Consider the following 17596-nt stretch of genomic DNA (forward strand, 5'->3'; position numbering starts at 1 on the left):
GCCATGGCCAAAAGTGTCTGTGGGGTGAAACACCACACAGCCATGGCCAAAAGTGTCTGTGGGGTGAAACACCACACACCCAGCCAGCCAAAAATGTCTCTGGGGTGAAACACCACAGTGCTGCTGTTTGGTTCAGCAGCAGGGCCAGACAAGCTCAGGCCTGTCCTGTCCAGCTGTATTGGTAAATATTCCAATAGATGATTAAAATAATCCACTCCCAGCAGCAAATTTCCAAATACCACTGTCTGCCCATTGAAGAGAGGTCTGAAATTTGCTGCTTAACACAGACGCCTTCCCTGCTGGGTGGGATTTTTGTCCCCCTTTCCCTCTGTGTGTAACGGTGTCCCCACCCCCAGGGTCACCGTACAGGGACAAGATCACCATCGCCATCCTGCAGCTCCAGGAGGAGGACAAGCTCCACGTCATGAAGGAGAAGTGGTGGCGGGGGAATGGCTGTCCTGAGGATGAGAACAAGGAGGCCAGTGCTCTGGGCATCCAGAACATCGGGGGGATCTTCATTGTCCTGGCAGCAGGCCTGGTGCTGTCTGTCTTCGTGGCCATGGTGGAGTTCATCTACAAGCTGCGCAAAACGGCGGAGCGCGAGCAGGTACCGACTGATTCCCTGATTCCCTGTGTCCCATGGAGGGCTTTGCATGCTGACCCCAGAGACAGGCAGGGAGAGGGCAGAGGGGTCAGCCTGGCACCCCTAAAATGCCATCCCCAGAGGCTCACTGGGCTGTCCCTCTGACAGTCTCCACTTGGGGGAAAGTCACGTCTGCTCTGATCAGAGTCTGCTGCTGCTGCTGCAGCCCGAGCAGGACACATTGGCAGGGTGGTTTAGAGCAAGCTGACAAATAAATCATTAAAATATAGGCAGATCTCCCTAGGAGGGGCCTTTCTCAGCTCTTACACCCTCTTGAAATCACCTTGCACGTTCCAGGTGTGACTACCCATGCCTTCTTCCCCTGTCCCATTCAAAGAGGAACAAGTCAGGGCTCACCAGGAAGCCTCACAGTGTCCCACAGCTCAGCCACACTCACACACACAGCCCAGCATTGCTGGTCAGTGTCCAGGAAACAGCACAGCTGCTTTTATGTCCTTCCCCTGCCCTGGGTGTCCCAGTGCAGTAAGTGGAAGGTGCACTCGTGTGCATGACCAGAAATCAAAGCCAGCTGCTCTCCTGATGGGCTAGACAGAGAAAGGAGAGCTGCCCAGCAGCAGGAGGGTCAGAGCCTCTGAGCCCCCCACAGGGACCACACAGCACCAGACCCCAGCAGCCACCTCCAGCTCTGCCTTTGTGCAGGACTGAGCGTGGCACAGGCACAGTCCTTGCCAAGGGAGGGGGCTCAGCCAGGTGCCCACACAGCCCCACAGAGCACAGCCAATGCCTGAACAGCCCCAAACCTCATCCTCACCCTGTGCTGAGCCCTTCCAGCCCCACTGCCCCCCCAGGGGAGCAGAACACTGCAGCAGGAATGGGGTGTTTTGTCCTGATGCCTTGGAGAGGCTCCCTAGAGCACAGGCTAGAAAGCATCAGGAGAATAAAAGTGGGTATTTATTGAAGGCCTTCAATAGGTACATCTTGGGCAGTCAGAAGCCTCCAAGGGGCTACCCCCAAGATGCACAGTGGGTGTGAGTTTTTCAGACAATTATAAGTTTGGTCAATTTACATATCAGGGGTTAATCCCCAGGTAAAGCTTCAGGTAATGAAGTCATTTACTCCAAGTTTGCTCCCCGCCTCAGTTGTTTATACTTTTTGGGGCCTGAGACAGTGAGGTGCCCTTGATTCCCAAGCCTAGAGAGGAATTGTTGTGTCTGACCAAAATGGGAGACCAGTGGCAGACAGGCTATGGAGCTTTACAGTTCCACACTAACAAACTGCAGGATTACAAATACCTGAAAATTATAACAGCTAAAATGCTAAGGCATCACCCCCACTGTCCCAAATAAAATGGGAGAAGAGTGGCTGACAGGCACTTTACAGTTCCACACTAACAAACTGCAGGATTACAAAAAAAATAAAATCTAAGAGCTGAAATGCTAAGGCATCACCCCCACTGTCCCAAATGAAATGGGAAAAGAGTGACTGAGAGGCTGTGGAGCTTTACAGTTCCACACAAAGTTGCAGGATTACAAAAATATAAAATATAAGAGCTGAAATGCTAAGGCGTCACCCTCCCTGTCTCCAGTAAAATGAGAGAACAGTGACTGAGAGGCTGTGGAGATTTACAGTTCCACATTAACAAACTGCAGGATTACAAAAAAGTAAAATCTAAGAGCTGAAATGCTAATGCATCACTCCCACTGTCCCAAATAAAATGGGAGAACAGTGACTGAGAGGCTGTGGAGCTTTACAGTTCCACATTAACAAACTGCAGGATTACAAATACCTGAAAATTATAACAGCTGAAATGCTAAGGCATCACCCCCACTGTCCCAAATGAAATGGGAAAAGAGTGACTGAGAGGCTGTGGAGCTTTACAGTTCCACACTAACAAACTGCAGGATTACAAAAAAAATAAAATCTAAGAGCTGAAATGCTAAGGCATCACCCCCCCTGTCCCAAATAAAATGAGAGAACAGCGACTGAGAGGCTGTGGAGCTTTACAGTTCCACATTAACAAACTGCAGGATTACAAAAAAGTAAAATCTAAGAGCTGAAATGCTAAGGCATCACCCCCACTGTCCCAAATGAAATGGGAGAACAGTGACTGAGAGGCTGTGGAGCTTTACAGTTCCACACTGACAAACTGCAGGATTACAAAAAAAAATAAAATCTAAGAGCTGAAATGCTAAGGCATCACCTCCCCTGTCCCAAATAAAATGAGAGAACAGTGACTGAGAGGCTGTGGAGCTTTACAGTTCCACACTGACAAACTGCAGGATAACAAAAAAGTAAAATCTAAGAGCTGAAATGCTAAGGCATCACCCCCCCTGTCCCAAATAGAATGGGAGAACAGTGACTGAGAGGTTATGGAGCTTTACAGTTCCACACTAACAAACTGCAGGATTACAAAAGAATAAAATCTAAGAGCTGAAATGCTAAGGCATCACCTCCACTGTCCCAAATAGAATGGGAGAAGAGTGTCTGACAGGCACTTTATAGTTCCACACTAATAAACTGCAGGATTACAAAAAAGTAAAATCTAAGAGCTGAAATGCTAAGGCATCACCCCCACTGTCCCAAATAAAATGGGAGAACAGTGACTGAGAGGCTGTAGAGCTTTACAGTTCCACACTAACAAACTGCAGGATTACAAAAGAATAAAATCTAAGAGCTGAAATGCTAAGGCATCACCCCCACTGTCCCAAATAGAATGGGAGAAGAGTGTCTGACAGGCACTTTACAGTTCCACACTAATAAACTGCAGGATTACAAAAAAGTAAAATCTAAGATCTGAAATGCTAAGGCATCACCCCCACTGTCCCAAATAGAATGGGAGAACAGTGACTGAGAGGCTGTGGAGCTTTACAGTTCCACACTGACAAACTGCAGGATAACAAAAAAGTAAAATCTAAGAGCTGAAATGCTAAGGCATCACCCCCACTGTCCCAAATGAAATGGGAAAAGAGTGACTGAGAGGTTATGGAGCTTTACAGTTCCACACTAACAAACTGCAGGATTACAAAAGAATAAAATCTAAGAGCTGAAATGCTAAGGCATCACCCCCACTGTCCCAAATAAAATGGGAGAACAGTGACTGAGAGGCTGTGGAGCTTTACAGTTCCACATTAACAAACTGCAGGATTACAAATACCTGAAAATTATAACAGCTGAAATGCTAAGGCATCACCCCCACTGTCCCAAATGAAATGGGAAAAGAGTGACTGAGAGGTTATGGAGCTTTACAGTTCCACACTAACAACTGCAGGATTACAAAAGAATAAAATCTAAGAGCTGAAATGCTAAGGCATCACCTCCACTGTCCCAAATAAAATGGGAGAAGAGTGTCTGACAGGCACTTTACAGTTCCACACTAATAAACTGCAGGATTACAAAAGAATAAAATCTAAGAGCTGAAATGCTAAGGCATCACCCCCACTGTCCCAAATGAAATGGGAAAAGAGTGACTGAGAGGTTATGGAGCTTTACAGTTCCACACTAACAAACTGCAGGATTACAAAAGAATAAAATCTAAGAGCTGAAATGCTAAGGCATCACCCCCACTGTCCCAAATAAAATGGGAGAAGAGTGTCTGACAGGCACTTTACAGTTCCACACTAATAAACTGCAGGATTACAAAAGAATAAAATCTAAGAGCTGAAATGCTAAGGCATCACCCCCACTGTCCCAAATGAAATGGGAAAAGAGTGACTGAGAGGTTATGGAGCTTTACAGTTCCACACAAAGTTGCAGGATTACAAAAATATAAAATATAAGAGCTGAAATGCTAAGGCATCACCCTCCCTGTCTCCAGTAAAATGAGAGAACAGTGACTGAGAGGCTGTGGAGATTTACAGTTCCACATTAACAAACTGCAGGATTACAAAAGAATAAAATCTAAGAGCTGAAATGCTAAGGCATCACCCCCACTGTCCCAAATAGAATGGGAGAACAGTGACTGAGAGGTTATGGAGCTTTACAGTTCCACACTAACAAACTGCAGGATTACAAAAGAATAAAATCTAAGAGCTGAAATGCTAAGGCATCACCCCCACTGTCCCCAGCGCTCCTTCTGCAGCGCCGTGGCCGACGAGATCCGGCTGTCTCTGACCTGCCAGCGCCGGGTCAAGCACAAGCCCCAGCCCCCCGTGATGGTGAAGACGGACGCCGTGATCAACATGCACACCTTCAACGACCGCCGGCTGCCCGGCAAGGACAGCATGACCTGCAACACCGGCCTGGCACCCGTGTTCCCCTAGGGAATTGCACTGGGGGGATGGGAGGGAAGGAATTGTGGCAGACACGGCTGGATGCGCCCTGAACTAGGGAAGAATGGATTAAAAAACAAGAGAAAAAAAAAAAAGAAAAAAAAAAAAAAAAAAGCCTGGTTTGCTCATTTCGAGAACAAGGCCTTTGCAAGCCAGCTGCATCCATCACCGCAGAGGAGCCAGAACTTCCAAGCACGGACAGTAACGTGGGTCTTGGGGCTTTTTGCGTTTGTTTTGTTACTTTTCATTCCTTTTTTTTTAATGCTTCGATCCTCCAGGCCTCGTGGAGTCCAACCACCACCCAGGAGTCTGATGTTTACACACTGCAAACACACGGAGGTGAAGCAGAATTGAGCCAACCCCGAGCGGGTGAGGAGGAGCCCCGAGCGTGGCTCCATCAGCACGGCAATAAACAGGAACACTCGGTCAGGTGTGAGCACCTGATCCACACCGACACACACAGCACATTCTTGGAATGGGAGAGGCATCTGGGAAGCCCCAGGATGGGGGAGGCTGTGCTTGCCCCAGAGCAGCTCGTGGTGGCCCTCACCTCGCGGCTGTGCTGGCCGCAGCCACCCGGAGCGGGACAGCCACGTGGCAGCGTGGTGGCAGAAGGTGACACAAGTTCCTCAGCAGATCCAGGGCAGCTGGCTGGGAAGGGGAAGGTGAGCCTGAAAGGTACCCAAGCTCTGGGCCAGGGAGGGCACAGCGTGGCATGCACGGGACCTCCTGCACCTCCGAGTGACAGCACCCACACTCCCCGAGGCAAGCTCCAGCCCAGGGTGACACCGTGATCTCCAGGTCCTCAGCTCTGTCTCTGCTCTTCCTGCAAAGCCCAGTCTCTCCTGCAGAGAAGCATGAGAAGCAACCATGGCCACAGGCTCCAGCAGCAGCAGGAGGAGGAGAGCTGCTTCCATGAGCCAAAAGTACCAATTTCCATGAAATTCAACTGTGCTGAACTGCAGCTGCACACTGGGAGGGGACTGTGGGCCTGGTTTAGGATGCCATGCTCTCCATGGCACCAAGGACCTGAAAGATGAATCTCAGCCACAGCTGACCTGGGAGAAGCAGAGCCAAGCCTGGGATCCGTCCTGCTCTGACCACGAACTGCCACCCCTCAGGCAGCCTCTCCATGGGATTTAAGCAAACACACACTAAAATGTTTTTAGGAAATCTTCCATGAATTGTCTTCTTATTTTCAGGTTGTTTAACCCAGAAGGTCGGTCCTGCAGATGAATTTAGGCAGAATTACCAAAGACCCCTCTGCTGACCTAAGGTAACACTCCAGTTACTTCCCTCAGCTCCATCCCTGCCAGGGGACCCGCAGGCAGCCAGTGAGATTCATTCACAAAATTAAACAGCTGGAAATTCCTCTGCCCACCATAACCCAGGATGTCACACATGTGATGCAAAGGTGCTTAAAAGCTCTGGTTTAACCACTGGTGGTGGAGAAAACAGCAACAGCCTTCCCCTGCAGGGGTTAGAGGGACAGTGACCCTGCAGGACCCCACCTGTGTGGAGGGCAGGGATGGAGCAGTGCCCAAGCCCTGGGCCATGGGTCAGAGGGTGCTGAGGCCACCACAGCCCTCCTGAGCTGCACAGCCATTCTGGAAAGTTTTTCCTTGCCCAAAGGAATAAACTTGACTGATTTTGGATTTTTTCCCCACCTCTTCCTCTCCGTGCTCAGTTGGGAAGGTTGTCTCCAGCTGAGCAGAATTAGCAGATTAGCTCAAGGGGGAAGAGCTGCTCCCCCACCCCCCCATGGAACACAGTTTGTCCTTGTTTTGCTTTTTCCATGATGTAAAAGAACAAGAGAGTGACCCCAAGCAAAGCCAGGTGATTTGTCATACTTTGACTCAAGTAAAGATATGCAAAGAATTTACATTCATTTTCACCTTTTCACAAAAACAGTGAAAAATTAGGGATGAAAGTTGCCAATGCAATGGGCATCAGATTCTTACTAGTTTGCTGCACAAATACCTTGAGCAGAGGACGAGCTGAAGTGTGGGGCAGCTTCCCAAAGCTAATGCCATGCTTTCTGTATTCCTTTGCAAATCCTTAGGCTTGTCAGAGTAGCAGATTTTATGTTTTCCTTGCGGATTTCTAAGCTCTAAAACAAAAAAAAAGCAGAGATGCAAACAAAGCCTGAAACTGGCTTTAAATGTCCAGAGAGTAAAATACCACAGAAATCAGCATTCGTTTTGCTTCTTGGCAGGTTTTTAAAAAAAAATAAATAAATATTACTAATACTACAACCCCCATTTATTTATTGACACCAGCCTGCTTTGATTTCACTTACAAATGTAACAGGTGAGCATTGCTGGTGCACAAACCCTTTTCCTTCCATCCCTACACCCCCAAATCAGCCACGAACTGTGGCCAGATCCCTGCACCACCACCATGGCTTTGTGTTGATCACTGACATCCAATGGGGGAATGTTCTGCAGCACCCAAAAAACGCAGAGGGGCTGCAGGGAGCCCAGGCTGGTGCAGACCCTCGCCCCTGGCCCCGCTCACTGTGACCTGAGGGGACATGCTGCAGCCCCAGCCTTCCTGCGGGACCGGGGGCGGCTCGGCCAGGAGAGCTCCCGGAGCTCCCCCAGTGCTCCAAAGCCATGGGGGCTCATGCCAGAGGAGGAGCAGCCAGCCCAGTGCCTCACAGCCACGTCCTTGGAGGCTTGGGAAGGGACAGAGCCGATGACAAAGCCTTCTGTGAGCACATCTGTGACCTGGCTGGGACTGGTGACAGCTCAGTCTGAAATCATCTGACTTCCAACGCTGTTCCTTTCTTCACTTGGGCAGAGGGACTGGAGAACTGAGCAGGAAATACAGAAAAAGCAGGTTTAGGTTATTAAACTGTGTCTAAGCTGTTGTCACCTCGGCTCACCGTCCCCTTATCACTTGCTTTTTTCCCTCCAACTCTCCTGTGAGACAGAGCAGGGACAGCCAGAAGCCTCCCCGGGGTGGAATTTCTGTTTGGAGTCAACCAACAGCACGTGTCAGGTCTGGTGTGGAGGGGACAGACCCACAGAGAGATGGAATATGCAAAGGGGAGCCAGCTCTGGGCACCCACGGCTCCACCTGGGACTGGGCTGGGTGCCAGCACAGAGGCTCTCCAGGAAGGTGACAGCAAAGGGACACCGTGGGTCCTGGTGGCTTCACCCAGTGACTGTGGGGGGCAACAGTGCCCAGAGTGCTCGGGGCTGGATGGGCAGGGGCATTCCAAGGCATTGGCATCATGACCCCTCTGCTCTGTACCTTACTTTGACATGTTTCTCAAAAAAAAAAAAGGAAAAAAAATAAAGAAAAAAATAAACAGAAAAGAGTGGGAAAAAGGAAAAAATATTCTCCGTGACATTCAGGGGATTTTCCTTTGTCGACATGCAGAATTTCTATGAATATAGTTTTTTGTAAACATTTTGTAACAATTTTGGTTTCATAGTAACTGTGTTACTTGCTGATCATTCTAGGCTGATGTAAATACAATTTCCAAAAAATAAAAAAAAAAAGAAAAAATTCTGATTATTTTCCTTTTTAAGACACTGTGATATATCAAAGTGCACAGTTTGCTGTATGAAGTAATATGGTTTTAAATTTTAAATAAATAATTTCTAGAAAATAATGAAGTCTATGCCTGTTTATACTCAACATCTCCCTTCTTGCTCAGACTCTGTTCCAGACTCCCACTGTTTAACAACATCCCAGCTTTATCAGCCATAAAGCCAGGGATGATAAAACCAGTTCCCAGCTGACCCCGAACTCCTGGGGAATTCTTCTGGTGCTGCCCACCAAGGGGGCTGTGGCACATTTGGGGCACTGGTGCTGGTCTCAGGAGAGGAAGGGAAGATCCCAATTTTGTCCAGAGGAAGGGGAGAGACAATGAGGCTCAGACAGGGCAGTTCTCCCTGCCCTCACAGCTTGGTATCAGACAGGTAATTAAACCTGGATATTCATGAAGAGCCATCCACAGGAGCTCTCTCTGTTGTGCTTTGCCTGCAGGCTGCCTCAGCTTTTCATCACAGAGAGGTGCAGGAGCCCCAACAAGGCCTCCAGGTTCATAAAGGCTCTGTTTGCCTCTTCCCTCCCATGTAAGTCAAAAATCTTATTGGCCCCATAAAAGCTGAGAGCACCCTAAAGGCCAGTGTTTATTAGTCTAAATCTTTATGGCTCTCCTTTGTCATATCCAGGCAGGGAGGAAAACTCTGAGGTTCCTGGGATGGGAGCAGTGAGTGCAGTGAGAGCTGTGCCCTTTCCACAGAAATAAAACAAACCCCAAAAGTGGAGGCACAGCCCCAGGGGTGGCTCTGGGCTTCAGTGGCACAGCCCACCCTGCACACTGAGAAATAAAGACAACCCCTTCCCATTTTAAGTATTTTTAAGGGTCACCCTCAAAAGTCTTTCACATCTCTATTCGCCTGAGCCCCCAGGAAAGCAAAGCTTTGAGGCTGGTGCTGAGGGGGATCAGCAGAGCCAAGCCCAGCCTCACTTTTATGCTCTGAACCTTGATCAATATGCAAAGAACACAGCAAAAAAAAAAAAAAAAAAGAAGAAGGAAAAAAGGTAAAAGCAACGGATGCCTTTGCAAAGCTGCTTCTGCATCACTTAGCATGAGAGACCTTCCCAGGGAGCACAATCCCTTCCCTCGTGTGGAGGGACCGGGAGCTCCCAGCTGCGGGGACAGCAGGGGACAGCAGGGGACAGCAGGGGCAGGAGGGGCTGACCCCGCATGACAAACCTCCGGCTGTGCCGGGAACACCAGGAATTGTCAACATAAATCGTTATCAGCATGAACGGCAGGCAGCAATTAACCTTGTCAGTCAGCAGCTCACCCTTTAGTGCCTGTGACCCAGCGCCTGCAAGCTGCCAATCACCTCCCAATGAATAATGAATGAGACAACAGATTTCACTCATAAAACAGCAGCTCCCTTCCCTTTAAGCATCAATTAATCCCTCTGGGCAAAATATGGAGGAAATCAGGAAATGGTGAGAGGTGTCTGCCCACCCTCCCACCACCCAGCCACGCACCTTCAGACGTTTGAGATTTTCAGCTCAGCAGAGAATAATTTTTAACCTGGATTCCTTCCAGCAAAATCCCATTTCAAAGCAGTAATTGTACATCTGTGAGCAGGTGTTTTGCTGACCCTGGGTGTCAGTGCTCTGATACATCCCTGTGCCCTCTCACAGGCAGCTGACATGGGCCACCACCACCCCTCTGTGCCCTCTTGCTCTCTGTGAGCACCAACTCCTTCCTTCTCCCCAAACAAAACCAGAAAAAAATCTCTGCTACTCATGGAGGACTCGGGCAAGTTTGGACCTGAATGTTTTCACAGGTAAATTACACTTGATTGCCTTAATGGAAATCTGGGGATGGAACAGAGGGAATGATGGCAGCAGGAAATCCATTGTCTCCTCTAGTGCCTGCCAGAGTGGGCTGGGCAGGACAGTCCCTGCATGGTATAAAAACTGTGTTTGCATCACTATTACAAGGCCCAAACAACCATGGAAATGGGGAGCAGCCCCTGCACATAATAACTTTCCATTTAATAGCACTCTTGTCTGTCCAGCCCCAGGATCTTCCTGAGATTTTCACAAGTGGCATTATCTCATCCCAGCCCAGCTTGCTGAGCATGACAGGTTGATCCCAGCTCATGCCACCTCCATCTCTGGCTCCACAGAGGAGAAATTGGGTGACTTGCAGCACAACCATGTTAGGAAAATTCACCCACAAACACCAGAGGTTTGTGTCCAAAAAGGAGACAGAGCAGTCCTGGAACTTTATTCCAATCAAGGCAGAGGCCATGGGGTATTTCCCATGGGATATCTCAAATTTTTGGAGGATGCAGACTCCTTTTTATCCCAATTTCCCAGCTGCATTTCCCTTCTCTCTTTCCCCATTTCTGAGGGATTTGAGAGGTTCACACTTCCCAGAACACCTGATCCCAAAGATTCCCCTCTAATGTACAACCCTCCCTTTTCATTTATAACTCTTACTGAATTTAGGGGGTTTTCTTCCCCACTGTTTCTTTCACCTTTCAATGTCTAATTTCATTTCTCAGCAAACCTAAAGTTCATTTGTAAAATCAAATCTCTTTTTCCATTCACCAATCAGTGGAATCCTTCCCATGGTTTCTTTTCTCTCCCAGTGCTGGTTTTATCTCCCAGCAGACCCACAGCTGGTTTGGAAAGGCAGATCCTTTCCAGGACCCCTCCTCTATTCCCCCTGCCAGAATGAGATCAGGGTCAGCTGGGCCCTGCAGAACCAGGGGGGATGCCAGTGAGAAGTGGAGCCCAGCAGGAAGGTGAACAGCACAGAAAGAAACCTGCCCTGAACCTCCAGACACACAGCCTGGATCCAAACTGGATTGTGACATTTGGAAGAATTGGGTGACATTTCCCCATCAAGAATTTCTGTGCAACTTCAGCATCTAATACTTTCCACCAGAAACTGAACCATGGGACTGGAGCTGGGCACTAATTTTATGGTTTTAACTAGAAAATACAGAGCCTCTGGCTTAGACAAAGCAGAAAACACCAAAAGAGTGAAAGACTTTGTCCTACACAGAGGGACAAGGAAAGGGGGGAGAGCAGGAGCCTGGTCCATCAGGGAAGGGAGCAGAGCAGGAGCCTGGTCCATCAGGGAAGGGAGCAGAGCAGGAGCCTGGTCCATCAGGGAAGGGAGGAGAGCAGGAGCCTGGTCCATCAGGGAAGGGAGGAGAGCAGGAGCCTGGTCCATCAGGGAAAGGAGGAGAGCAGGAGCCTGGTCCATCAGGGAAGGGAGCAGAGCAGGAGGCTGGTCGATCAGGGAAGGGAGGAGAGCAGGAGCCTGGTCCATCAGGGAGCAGAACAGGAGCCTGGTCCATCAGGGAAGGGAGGAGAGCAGGAGCCTGGTCCATCAGCAGAAGGGAGGAGAGCAGGAGCCTGGTCCATCAGGGAAAGGAGGAGAGCAGGAGCCTGGTCCATCAGGGAAGGGAGCAGAGCAGGAGCCTGGTCCATGAGGGAAGGGAGCAGAGCAGGAGCCTGGTCCATCAGGAAAGGGAGGAGAGCAGGAGCCTGGTCCATCAGGGATGGGAGGAGAGCAGGAGCCTGGTCCATCAGGGAAGGGAGCAGAGCAGGAGCTTGGTCCATCAGGGAAGGGAGCAGAGCAGGAGCCTGGTCCATCAGGGATGGGAGGAGAGCAGGAGCCTGGTCCATCAGGGAAGGGAGCAGAGCAGGAGCCTGGTCCATCAGCAGAAGGGAGGAGAGCAGGAGCCTGGTCCATCAGGGAAAGGAGGAGAGCAGGAGCCTGGTCCACCAGGAAAGGGAGGAGAGCAGGAGCCTGGTCCATCAGGGAAGGGAGGAGAGCAGGAGCCTGGTCCATCAGGGAAGGGAGGAGAGCAGGAGCCTGGTCCATCAGCAGAAGGGCTCCATCAGCTCAGGACTGTGCTGAGAACACCCCGGGGATGCAGCTGCACTTGGAGACAGGGACAGGGACAAGGACAGGGACAGGGACAGGCTCTCTGTGGGCTCTGCACACCCCAGGACTGCTCCTCTGCCAGAGCTGGGCAGCACCAGCCGCTGCACACACGTGGCCCTGGCTTTCCTGGGGAACCCCCGACATTAAAACCACTCAAAGTTTGTCATCCTGCCCCAAACCAAGAGCTGCCTCCCTGCCACAGCCCCGAGAGCTGCAGGTGGGGAGATGGGGCAGGGCAGAGCTGCAGGGATGGCTCAGGAGCGCAGCAGGAGCAGCTCAGCTCAGGGACATTTCAGAGCTGAGAGCTCCGAGCGATCCGCAGGGGCAGACAAGGTGCTGACACCTTTTATTTTAAGTAGTATCGATGGTGCTATTTAGCACACTCTGAGCACGCTGAAAGCATCAGCTTAGTAAACAAGAACTCTTTTGGCAGCGCTGAGGTGACATATGGGCTCCGGGTATAATGTGCCTTGAAATGGTTGTCGTAAATTAGCAAAGTGATGTGACACAGGTAACACCTCGGAGCCTGCTCGGGCTCAGGGGAGGAGCAGGTCTGAAGAGGTTTCTCTTCATGGGCTTGAAAGGGAGGCGGGAGGAAGCAGAGCACAGCCCCCGGCAGAAGGGAAAAGGGCACCATTAGAGGAGGGAAGGGGGCACGCAGCAGGGCTGGAGAATCACTGCAGAAAACACAAAACCGTGCTGCAGAAAGATTTCAGGCACAGCCCATTCCTGTCTCTCAGGCTTTTTACCCTTCAGCACAAGTTGTCTTATTTTCATCACCCTCCCCTGCTGCCCAGAATCTCTCTCCCTGTTCTCCATGCACGCTGTGTGCTCCCATAATGGCTTTTTTTCCATTAATGTGTTTATCTTGCTCCCTGTGCTTTGTTGGATGCACCATTTGCTGCTTCTTTATAGCAAAGTGTCTGCAGCACCTCGGGAGCCAGTTTTGCTGGGGGAAGTTGAGGCTGTGTCACGGAAGGGTCCTGAACCATGGAAATTGGCACCATTTTCACACTTCCCATAAGGACAGCACAAGGAAATGTTGTTCCCAGCACCCCAGGGCCTACAGCCCACACCACCTCACCCTGGGGAGGGTGACCTGCCTGGCAGCACTCACCTGTCCTGTGAAAAACGCCAATCACTTGTTTTTTAAAATTTTAAAGGTTTAATAGTAATAAAATAGTTATAAAAATAGTAATACAATTAGAGTAATAATAATTTAGATCATTTGAATTAAGACAATATAAGACAATAAAAACAAAGAGTTAAGGATGTCCAGGTACCTTTTTCTGGGCAGCACAAGCCCGGAAAAGGACACAGTTAACAAAGAATTAACCCTTAAAAACAGCAGCCTGTTGCATATTCATACACCTCATACAAGATGCAGAAATTCCATTCAAACAAAGGATTTGGTCTGGTCATAGTCAACTTCTTCCTCCTAATCCTAACAGCGCCTTCAAGGTGGGAAGAAGTTCCTTTCTTCTGATAAGAGGGCAATAAATTCTCTTTCTCTGAAAGATTTCAGTGTCCTGTGGCTGCTCTCTCGCTGCAAGTCCTTTCTTTGGAAAAAGTATCCTACATAGCATAGTTTCTATTTTAACAATTATTTTATAACCTAAAACTATATTTAACACACTACTTAAGAGAATTAATACAGCATCACTTTCTAACAAAACACATATCATATTCATTTGAATAGTTGTGAAAAGCCAATCATAAAAGAGGCATTTTTCACCTGTCCCCTCTCAGGTCCAGAAACAGCCAAGAAAAAGCCAAATGCTTTCATTTGAACAAAGGGGAAAAGTTTCCACTTGGAGATGTTGTGGAAAGGGAATGAGATTTATTCCAAGTATTTCTGGAATACTGCTCTCCCTTTCTGTGGCCTCGCTAAAACAATTCAGGGAGACATAATTGAAGTGTTTAAGAAGCATCTGTCATTATTAAAACAAAGTTGCTTTGCAATTTTACTATTTCACTGCAGTTTCATTATCTCATGCAAATGAGCTGCTCTCCCCCTCTGTGGCGGGGCTGGAGGGAGAGGAGCCCCAGTGAGGGAATTTATTACCAGTTCTCACTCTTGAGATTATCAATTGCAAATGAAGGAGCATAAATACATCTTCTTTAGCTGCTTATGCCACATGAAGGAATGTGCTCCAAGCTAATGGCTTTGCCACTCCTGTCTCCTCAGAGGAGCAGAGCATGGGGACACACAGCTCCTTTGGCTCACAGCAGCACTAGGGAGGCTGGAGGAGCCAGGGGCTGCTCAGCAGGTTGTTACTACAGCACTAATCCCAATCCATCCTGCAGATCATGCAGCTACCAAAGGTAGTACCAGGGGGATAGTTTGTCTTTTAGCAGGAATTCTGGACCCTGATGATCAGCAGCACCACCACCCCTCCAGCCCTGCTCACACCTCAGACTGTGTCTGTCCATACACACCTGCCTAATTTCCAGCTCCCCTGCTGAACCAGGGCACAGAACTCTGCCCCCAAACCTCCCTGAAGCTGTTCCTGGATGGGGAGAGCCCCCCAAGCCGTGGAGCAAGGCTGTGGGGAGCTCCTGGAGCAGAAAGAGGCCCTGCTCCCCTCCTGGCTGGACATCCAGTGGCAGGGCTGGCAGAGTCCAGCAGCTCCTCAGAGGTGGGTTTATCCTGTGCTCTAAGCCATAAAACCCCCTCTAACTAACACACCCTTTGCCTCCCTGGTTATCCACTAAGATTGGCTCAGCAATTCTTTTATTCTGTATCAAAACTTGCTTTCATCTCTATTCCTTCCTCAAATTCTACATCCAAAAATCTTTTCTGCCAAGCACACATATCTGTGAGACTTTCTTGTCACACTTTCATCCTTCCCAACATCCTTCCACGTGCACAGGTCTCCACCAATGCTGCAGTTGCATTTTTTTCAGAGCATTTCCATCAGAGAGAAATGTGGCTGATCCCGTGCAATCCAAAGCTGGCAGCCTGCTCTCAGCCATCCATCAGGAGTGGGTAATTGATGCTATCAAGGGCCAGTTTATTCCAATCCAGCATTCACCACATCCCCCTCCCCTGCCAGAGGGGGAGCAAACCTTATTATCTACACAAACCCCTAATTCCAACAAATTCGATTACCCAGGCAAATGGAACTAACACAAACAAAGCTGTCTGAGGTTCTGAGGGCTGAATCACCACTTTGTGGGCTCAGTTCTTTATTTCCAGCAGGATTTACAGCACACGGTGGTCTGGGTTAGGGGCAGTTTGGACAGAGCAGCCTTTGGCAGCTGCTCACCCAAACACAAACCCTGATTATCCTGAAGCCTGTGCTCCAAATGCTCCTCAGAGGACCTGTCCCTTCCAGACTGGCTGCTTGAGGCTTTTCCTCTCACTCTCATCCCCTCCAGCTCAGCTGCAAAGACAGGGCTGTTGTGCAGGTCTAAAGAACCTACAGAACGATTAAAATGATCATGAATGTTAAATACAAGATTTGGAAACCTTTTGGCTTTATTCTTACTCCTTTGAGGCTCTTTTCTCAGGAGGTGCTGATCACTAGAAAGGCCCTGTAAACAAATGCAATCCTGAATGTTTCCTACCACAGCTTGCTTGAGGTGGGTGCTGCAGAAGTCTCTGAAAATAAAGGTGGAATGTTATTCCCATAAAAATAAAATAAAATAAAGCTGGAATTTTTATTGCTCTGAAAGCTGAGATCTGATGAGACAGTCTGGACCAGCTCACCAATGGACACAGGCCAGGTGACTTCTGTAGACAAGGACAAGAGCTGAAATTTCAATTTTCACACCCAAGCAAGCAGTCAGGGCACTCCTATGAATTGAGCTCCCGAGCAGGGATGATGGATGAAGTAAACAACAGAGCTGTGAGGAAAGGGCAATGTTCTTGCTTGGGGAGGAATCACTTTCATTACAAACCCTCCAAAGAAAATTTAAAAACAATCTCAAATTGTTTAGATTTTCTCCAAATGTAGTAGTGAGAGAAGTTCCACTTTCCCTGGCAGGGCTGTGGGGACACACAGCTCAGTCTCTCAATGCAATCTCCCACCCCAAAAAGACACAGATCCCACAGGAAACCATGGCACAGCATCCTGCTAGCCAGCCAGGGCTGGGCACGCTGCCTCTGCCCTCTGGCTTTCCCTGCACTCACCAGTTCCATCTGCCCAGGCTCCCTGCCTGAGCTCCTGCAATCCCAGCCATCAATCCCAGCCCTCCCAGCCTTTAAGCAGGATCATCTGGAGATGCCCAGTTTATGCTCCACGCTGGGAGATGCACAAAGCCCCTCCTGGGCCAGTGGCAGTGCTCTAATGAGCCCATCAATAAACCAGAGCAGCTGCTCTGAAAGAATTCAGCTGTTCCAAGATGGAAAAGTTCATTAAGTTTATTGCATGAAATGCTGGACAGGGTTTAGAGAGAGGATCACTGCCAGGTTATATAAGCTCCCAAAGACATGCCAAATGAAGGAAGTGGAGGCAGGACAGGGAGTTTCAAACCATCACTACCCCCAGGGGGAAGGGAATATCCATTTACCTCCAGTTGCTACCAAGAGGCAACAAGTTTGATGGGATTTGTGGGGCCAGTGCTGCTGTTCTTTGGCTGGGCTAGAAGAATGGAGCTTTGAGGGGAGGAAGGTTGGAGTAAAGACTTCTTAAGAGGTCACCTGTGTGGGCAAAGAGACCTCAGAGAGCAGCCTCACAGGGACCATGGCTCTGAAAGTGCTCAGAGAAAAATTTGGAAGCTGGAGTTAATTTGCCATGTGACATGAAAATGCACAAAAAATGCAGGGCTAGAAAACCAACACACAGTTACCTCATACCACGGGGATATCAATTAATTACTGACTGCTTTGGGAACTGGGAAGTTTGAAATGTGATGATTTAACAAGCCACACAAAAAGCTTAAATGTTCTCAAGGCGTCGAAGAGGGAAAGTTCTACTTCATCTGCTCATAAACATGAGAAACCATACAGAGGATTAATTAGCAGCAATTAGGAATTAATGAGTTCCTCTGCAAATGCTTCAGGAAATGAATATGTGCATTTAAAGGATCTCAGCCCATAGCTGGGTTGGAGTGGAACAGCCCAAACCACTGTCCCAGGAATAATTCCCATGATCTGCATCAATGCCTCAGTCCTTCAGGAGCCCAGTGGAGCAGGAGACACTCAGAGAGGTGCTCAATTAAATAAAAAACAAGTGGAAAACTCAGTGGGGAAAGTTGATGCACATTCCAAGCTTGGAGACAGAGCCCAGCACGGAGCTGACCCAGCAGTGGGGAGAACCCAGACAC

The 17596-nt window shown here is 49.0% G+C and overlaps 1 protein-coding gene across 1 annotated transcript in view; it reads left to right on the top strand.

Moving 5' to 3' along the window:
- Positions 1-8342, top strand: part of GRIK3 (glutamate ionotropic receptor kainate type subunit 3) — a 133719-nt gene extending 125377 nt beyond the window's left edge. Inside the window, exons 15-16 of the mRNA XM_059868524.1 lie at positions 357-607; positions 4669-8342. Of these exons, the coding sequence (XP_059724507.1) occupies positions 357-607; positions 4669-4863 (446 nt within the window). The 3' untranslated portion in view covers positions 4864-8342. The remainder of the gene's footprint in view (positions 1-356; positions 608-4668) is intronic.
- Positions 8343-17596: the final 9254 nt, after the last annotated feature.

Source organism: Haemorhous mexicanus, chromosome 27, assembly GCF_027477595.1.
Source record: "Haemorhous mexicanus isolate bHaeMex1 chromosome 27, bHaeMex1.pri, whole genome shotgun sequence".
Classification (NCBI taxonomy): Eukaryota; Metazoa; Chordata; class Aves; order Passeriformes; family Fringillidae; genus Haemorhous; species Haemorhous mexicanus.